Raw genomic sequence first — 7,343 nt, forward strand, 5'->3', positions numbered from 1 at the left:
TTTTTTAAGGGGGGGGAGTGGGTTACCTCCAAAATATCACCTTTATTAATCATCAAGATAATAAAGCACATGGCTTATGTCATTAGGCAAGTAGGGCTTTATTTTTTTAGAGCTTACTTGAGAAAGAATGGTCTAGAAGCTTGGTTCTACCATTCACTTTATTTTGTGTGGCATCCCTTCACCTTTCTGAGCCTGTTGCCCATCTGTAAAACAGACATCATATCTCTCTTAAAGGGTTTTTAGGAGTCATATGAGGCCGGCCAGGTGTGGTTCAGCAGTCTTCCAAATGATGAATGGATTCTAAACCTTATACAAAAAAAGTCCACAGACCAGTAGCATCATCATGACTGAGAACTTGTTAAATACAGATCTCAGTCCCCACCCAAGATCACCAGACGAATAGTAAGAACATTAGGGTTTGATGAACACTTTTAGACCATAGGCAATTGAATGAGAGGAAGGAGAGGAGTACAACGTGGGCACTGCCATCACTTGTACTTGCAAGAGCAATAACAGGTGATGCTTAAACTAAGCACCATCTGGAGCAAGGTGGGGCAAAGCTCTGTCTTGTCAATGAGGCTTAAATAATTAGCTTTATTGTTTATATCAGAGACAAATGAAAGTTCTACACACTAAAAGCGCACCTCCAAGATCTTCCTACCTCACAGGCAATGCTGACAACTGTTCTTGGTGTCCCTCCATCTGCTATAATATAAAATCCCTTCAAACACCAGTAGCAGCTCCTGACCCCAGCCAATAATAGGGTTATGGCTAATGAAAACAGCCGTGCACACGAGAGAATCTGAATATAAAACAAAGGTTAAAGTCAAGCCTCCCTTTATTTCTAACAGCAGAAAGCACCTCAAAATCCTTAGAGCATCTCCAACCACCACTCCTTTCGCACCCCAGCCCTCCCGCCCGGCCCCTCCTCATCCCCACCACCACCCCCTGAGCCCGGCCTCCACATTTCCGGGCAAAGGGTGACCACGTGGTTGTCGCTAATAACAACCCAGCACTGCTCCCGCCCGCTGGCTAAGGCTCGCGAGTGACAGTCGACTTGACCAATGAACACGTGAAGGTAGTCTGAGCGACAGCCAAAAGGACCAATTAAAATGAGTTAAGTGTGGCTCTGAGGTGGGACTGTGAGTACGGAAGCTGTCCAGGGACAAGAGGAGAGGAGAGAGGGAAAGACCTGGTGAAGGGGCTGAAGCAGGTGAGAACCTGAGAGAATTCAGCTGTCAGAAGAGTGGTGGGAAGAGGTGGGATTCGGGCTAGAAAGGGTGCGGAAGCCTGCAGAAGACGGCTGAGTTCTGGTCTGGGTGGAGGAAGGGAACGTATTTAAAGGGCCCAAGTCCCAGGAGCAGATAGACATTTAAAGAGACAGGTGCCCCAAAGGGAAGAGACATTTAAAGGTGTAGTTGCCCAAGATAGAGCAGACCCGAGGAACCGAGCTCGGCAGACACAAGACCTTTAAAGTGGTAGCTGGAGCAGGACATTTTAAGACTAGAGCCAAGCTTAGAAAACATTTAAAAGAGGCATGGGCTGGATTTTGAGAACATGTTTACTAAAGAGGCAGGAATAAAGGAGTCAGTTGTCAAGGGCCTGGTGAGGAAAACCATGCCCTCCTGCTCTCCCCCATTTTCCTTTCTGGCTCCTCCAGGTTGCCTCGACCCCGGACCCCCTGTTCCCAAGCTATGGCCCCCAGTGCCCTTTAGATCTGGCGGGACTCCCGTGCTTGCGCCCCCTATTTGGGGGTCTGGGTGGCTACTGGAGGGCCTTGCAGAGGGGCAGAGAAGGCAGGACCATGGCATCTAGGGCCTCTGCACCTCCCCCAGGGCGCAACGTGACGGCGGGCATCATCATTGTTGGAGATGAGATCCTCAAGGTGTGTCTGGGACAGCAGAGGGGGGCGGGCGGGGCGTTCTCCTGTCCTTAAGAGTCTGCTCCACATTGTGTTGAAGGAGGGTGAACCAGGGTGGGGGTCCCCTTGCTGCCCTAGGATTCTGGAGTGAGTCCAGAGTGGTGGAGGAAAAGTGACCCTCATTCTTTCAATTAATTATTCCGTTGAAAAGCTTACAGCGAAGTTTCTACAGTTTGCCTAGCAGTGTGGTATGGGGATGAGGAGCTTTACAGAAATGACAAGGAGTCAGCATGTAAAGGAAGTATAGGTGCATGTATTATTTAAAAGTTAAATCCAACCTAATTGAGGAATGAGCCAAGGCACGCTCAGTGGGTGGGATAGAAGGAAAGTACGAGAAGAGAGAAACCCCTTCCAAATAATCAGGGAAGTCATGGTAGGCATCAGGTTTGTGATAGTAATAGTGATCCCTATTTTTTGAATGCTTACTAGGACCTGGCAGTAAGCTTATTACATCATCTATGTGATTTTACTAATCCTCACTTCAACCCCATGACATTGGTACTTTTATATAAGCCATCTTTTAACATATTTTTATTGATTTCAGAGAGGAAGGAAGAGAGAGAGAAAGAGAGAAACATCAATGATGAGAGAGAACCTTGATTGGCTGCCTCCTGCAAGCCCCCTACTGGGGATCAAGCCCACAACCTGGGCATGTGCCCTTGACCAGAATCGAATCTGGGACCTTTCAGTTCCCAGGCCAGTGCTCTATCCACTGAGCCAAACCGGCTAGGGCTAAGTCTTATATATATATATATATATATATATATATATATATATATATATATATATATATATATTGATATTGATATCAGAGAGGAAGGGAGAGAGAGAGAAACATCAATGCAATGATGAGGGAGAATCACCGACCAGCTGCCTTCTGCACACCCCCCACTGGGGATTGAGTCCGAAACCTGGGCATGTGCCCTTGACCGGAATCGAACCCAGGACCCCTGAGTCCACAGGCCAACGCTCTATATCCACTGAGCCAAACCAGCCAGGGCTATAAGTCTTAATTAATATATTATGAGACTAAGGCTCAGAGAGGTTGAGAAACTTGCCCAAAGTAACACAGCTAGGAAGTGCTAAATGGACTTGATTCTCACTCCAGAGCAACCACTTAACCACTAACCTCTGTAGAACAATGGTGGAGATGGGGCTGGGCAAGAAGATTGTATACATACCATAGACAGCCTCAAATATTCTGCAAAAGAATTTGAACTTTATTCTGTATATGGTTGGAAACAACAAATGGCTTTTGAGTCCAAGAGTGATGCAATCACAGTAACACATTAGGAAGGGTATTCAGGAGGCACCAGGCAGAGCACTGTGGCTGGAGCTGGGAGCCTGGCCAGGAGGCTGTTGCAACTATTCAGGTGAAAGGTGCCAAAGACCTGCCTGGTGGCAGTTGGGACAGGGAGAAGAGAGCAGATGGGGACATATTTCAGAAGTGGAGTTGACAGCGTGAAGGGCCTGACTGGCTGTGGACAGTGTCTGGGGATGCTATTAACAGCCAGGGTTAGGGCGAAGATGCCCAATAGGCATTTGATGCCAGGGGACTGAGACTGACCGGGTTGGCGAGGAAGTAGAGCAGTTGTCACATGGGATTGATCATTGAATTCATAAACATAGATGAGGTCAAGGTCACAGTGCAGAGAAGGAGGCCCAAGATAGAGCACATCATCCCTGACTCCGTTCACATGGATCTTCTCGCTCTGGTGCTCAGTCCAGAATTCTTGGCAGCCCGAGGTGGTATCCCCCAGAGAGCGGAGTGCCCCATCATCAGGCAGATGCAGCTTTCATCCCTGCCCCCTTTGCCCTTCATCCCACGGCACTGACGCTCACCTTCCCCATCTCCAACCTCCCAGGGGCACACTCAGGACACCAACACCTACTTCCTGTGCCGGACACTGCGCTCCCTGGGGGTCCAGGTGTGCCGAGTCTCTGTGGTCCCCGATGAGGTAGCCACCATTGCTGCTGAGATCACCTCTTTTTCCAGCCGCTTCACTCATGTCCTCACGGCAGGGGGCATCGGTCCCACCCATGATGATGTGACCTTTGAGGCAGCAGCACAGGCCTTTGGGGATGAGCTCAAGCCACACCCTGAGCTGCAGGCCGCCATCAAAGCCCTAGGAAAGCAGGGCTGGGAGAAGCTGTCGCTGGTGCCCTCCTCGGCCCGCCTGCATTACGGCACAGACCCTCACACTGGCCGCCCCTTCAAATTCCCACTGGTCTCGGTCCGCAACGTCTACCTCTTCCCAGGCATTCCAGAGCTGCTGCGGCGGGTGCTGGAGGGCCTGAAGGGACTGTTTCAAAACACAGCTGTTCAGTTCCACCTGCGGGAGCTGTACGTGGCCGCTGACGAGGCCTCCATCGCCCCCATCCTGGCTGAGGCCCAGGCCCACTTTGGACGCAGGCTTGGCCTGGGTTCCTACCCTGACTGGGGCAGCAACTACTATCAGGTGAAGGTGACACTGGACTCCCAGGAAGAAGAGCCCCTGGAGGAATGCCTGGCCTACCTGACCGCACGTCTGCCTCCGGGATCACTGGTCCCCTACGTACCCAATGCCATGGAGCAGGCCAGTGAGGCTGTTTACAAACTCGCCAAGTCAGGTAGGGGCCTCCGGCGGGTGGGGGGACGGGCACAGGTACCAAACCACAGGTGCCACCCTAGGTCTCAGGAAAGCAGGGGCTTTTGGAGGCTCCCAAAAATCCAGGAGAAGGTAGAAGGTGACGATTCATTCATTCCTCCAATAAGTATTGAGTGAGTACCCACTTTCACCAGCACTGTGCTGGGTGTTGGGGAGACAGCGCAACAGGACAGATGGACACCCACTCCATGGACAAGCAGTTTAACAGGAAAGGTAAACTTTAAACAGATCATTATGCGTGACATGTCAGTGTGAGGGGGGCTGCACAGCAAGGAGAACAGCCTCGATCTGAGGTCAGAGACGGCTTCTCTGGGCAAGTGATGTGTAAGCTGCATGACACAGAGCATTTGGCCAGACCAGGAGCGGGCGGAGCACACAGATGAGAGAGGTCCAGAGGAGGTTTAGGAGAGCGGAAAGAAACCAGGATCCCGGAGCGGGAGACGCTGAGAGGCCATGCTGCTGAATGGCAGGCAGGGAGCGCTCCTGCCCGCCTCGTAGGCAGCATGAAGGAATCTGGACTTGATCCTGGAAACGCTGGGAAAATATTGAAGGGTTTTAAGCAAGGGCATCATGGTTGCAACTACCCTTTGACGGCCATAGGTGTCACATGGGATGGGTAATGGCCTCTTCCCTACCTGTCCGGCAGGGTCCTCTCTAGGGAAAAAGGTGGCAGGCGCCCTGCAGACCATTGAGACCGCCCTGGCTCGGTACAGGCTCACCCAGCTCTGCGTGGGCTTCAACGGGGGCAAGGACTGCACGGCCCTCCTGCACCTCGTCCATGCCGCTGTGCAGAGGTGAGCCTCTCCCCCGGAGACAAGGCCCCGAGAAACCAAGATCCCTGATCCGCCCCGTGTTCTAGTTCCCCATCCCGGGAAGCAGAAGGGAAAAGTGGTGTCTGGGCGGGAGTAAGTCATAGTGACCTCTCAGTTCCATTCCACCTTATTTATTGAGCATCTGCCACCTGCCGGGCCCTGGATGTGGAAGGTCCTGGTTCTGTTGAGGAGGTGAGATTTACCCACCTGAAACAGGGGTGTGTGCCCCAGGTTTGAGAGGTGAGAGATCAGAGTGGGCTTCCTGGAGGAAGCCGGTTCTGATGGATGGGAAAGACAAGGAAAGGGTGTGCATCCCAGGAGCCAAGGAGAACAGTGCATTCCCCTGCCTGTGCTAGCCAGCCTGTGGTTTTTCTCCCCCTCTTCCCCCAGGAAATGCCCTGATACTCAAGAACCCCTCCAGATCCTATATATCCGCACCATCTCCCCTTTCCCTGAGCTGGAGCAGTTTCTACAGGACACCATCAAGAGGTACTAGGGGCCTGAAGGTTTGGGCTCGAAGAGGGGTTTGGAGAAGCCCATTTGTGACCCCCCCAGCCCTCTTCCTTCCTCAGGTACAATCTGCGGGTGCTGGAGGCCGAGGGCGAGATGAAGCAGGCCCTGAGCCAGCTGCGGGCCCAGCACCCCCAGCTGGAGGCTGCCCTCATGGGCACCCGCCGCACGGACCCCTCCTCCTGCAGCCTCTGTCCCTTCAGCCCCACCGACCCAGGCTGGCCCTCGTTCATGCGCATCAACCCGCTGCTGGTAATGCAGAGGAGGTCTGACGGCCTTCAGTCCCTGCCCCTGTCAGTCAGTGCACCCTGGCTGCCTGAGGGAGGGACATTGGAGCCTGGGGCTTGGAGGAAGGGGCCCCGTCATCCAAGGAAGGCTGTGCTATTTGTTCGTTCAGCCTTTCGACCACTATTTATTGAGCACTCGTTCCGTGGCAGGCATTGTGCTTTTCGCTACGGACAGAACAGTGACTTAGACCTGTGCTGCCCAATATGGTCACCGTTAGCCATCTGCTTACACTCAAAGCATGAAGTACACATGGCTGAATTGGACATCTGAAAAGGATGGATTTCGGTGGCATGTGAATTACATCTCCGTTTTAAAAATTAAACACAATTCAGAAGTAGTTCTTCAGCTGCACTAGCCACCGTGGAAGTGCCCACCACATTAGGCAGCACAGCAAGAGAACAGTTCATCGCTGCAGAAAGTTCTGCAGGACAGCTGGCTTCCCCAGACGTAGCCCTGCCTGTCCTCTGGGGCTGACCTGCCAGTGGAGGGTGGGTTGGGAGTGGAGAGGGACAGGATGAAGACTTCTCTCTCTCATTGCTTGGCTTACACAGAGCCAGACGTACCGGCCAATCAGATAACAGGCCCTCGGAGGCCAAGGGAGCAGAGGAACCCTGACCGGCCCCTCCCCAGGCAGCAGAGGGCAGGGTGGGAGAGGGCAGCATTGGTGACCCTTCTCCGACTCTGCCCTCCCAGGACTGGACCTACAGAGACATCTGGGACTTCCTGCGTCAGCTGTTTGTCCCATACTGCATCCTGTATGACCGAGGGTAAGGGTGTGGGGAGGGCATGGGTGTGGAGAGACGTGTAGGCGCTGAGATAGGGGGAGCCGCCTCTCACCACACACTCGCCCTCTGTTCTCCTGGCTCCAGCTACACGTCCCTGGGGAGCCGGGAGAACACGGTGCAGAACCCGGCCCTGAAGTACCTGGGCCCCGGAGGGCAGCCCACCTACCGGCCAGCCTACCTACTTGAGAATGAAGACGAAGAACGGAACTCCCGCATGTGACCGCCACGCCTGCCCACTCCAGAAGAGGAAGAAGGAGGCTGCCCGGGGGTGTAACCTCTCAATAAACGGTGCCTCTCCTCTCCTGTGCCTGTGTCTTCCTGCTCCCACGGGGATGGGGAGAGCAGCGTGGGCCAGGCCACTGAGGCTGGAAAGGCGCTC

At 53.3% G+C, this 7,343-nt stretch overlaps 1 protein-coding gene across 1 annotated transcript; it reads left to right on the forward strand.

Moving 5' to 3' along the window:
• Positions 1-1,156: 1,156 nt before the first annotated feature.
• On the forward strand, positions 1,157-7,281 carry FLAD1 (flavin adenine dinucleotide synthetase 1). Its single transcript, XM_079760992.1, has 8 exons — positions 1,157-1,213; positions 1,661-1,885; positions 3,787-4,531; positions 5,216-5,363; positions 5,772-5,870; positions 5,954-6,143; positions 6,873-6,946; positions 7,049-7,281. Exons 2-8 carry the CDS (start codon positions 1,805-1,807, stop codon positions 7,182-7,184), a joined length of 1,473 nt encoding a protein of 490 aa, XP_079617118.1. The 5' UTR covers positions 1,157-1,213; positions 1,661-1,804; the 3' UTR covers positions 7,185-7,281.
• Positions 7,282-7,343: the final 62 nt, after the last annotated feature.

This window comes from Cnephaeus nilssonii (genome assembly GCF_951640355.1).
Source record: "Cnephaeus nilssonii genome assembly, chromosome: 21".
Taxonomy (NCBI): domain Eukaryota; kingdom Metazoa; phylum Chordata; class Mammalia; order Chiroptera; family Vespertilionidae; genus Cnephaeus; species Cnephaeus nilssonii.

What these genes read in the sequence shown, in the direction of transcription:
- FLAD1 (XM_079760992.1), top strand. Translation starts at nt 1,805, where the DNA reads ATGGCATCTAGGGCCTCTGCACCTCCCCCAGGGCGCAACGTGACGGCG. An exon ending in TTGGAGATGAGATCCTCAAG is followed by an intron (nt 1,886 to 3,786) that starts GTGTGTCTGGGA and finishes CCAACCTCCCAG; the next exon opens with GGGCACACTCAGGACACCAA. An exon ending in TGCGCATCAACCCGCTGCTG is followed by an intron (nt 6,144 to 6,872) that starts GTAATGCAGAGG and finishes CTGCCCTCCCAG; the next exon opens with GACTGGACCTACAGAGACAT.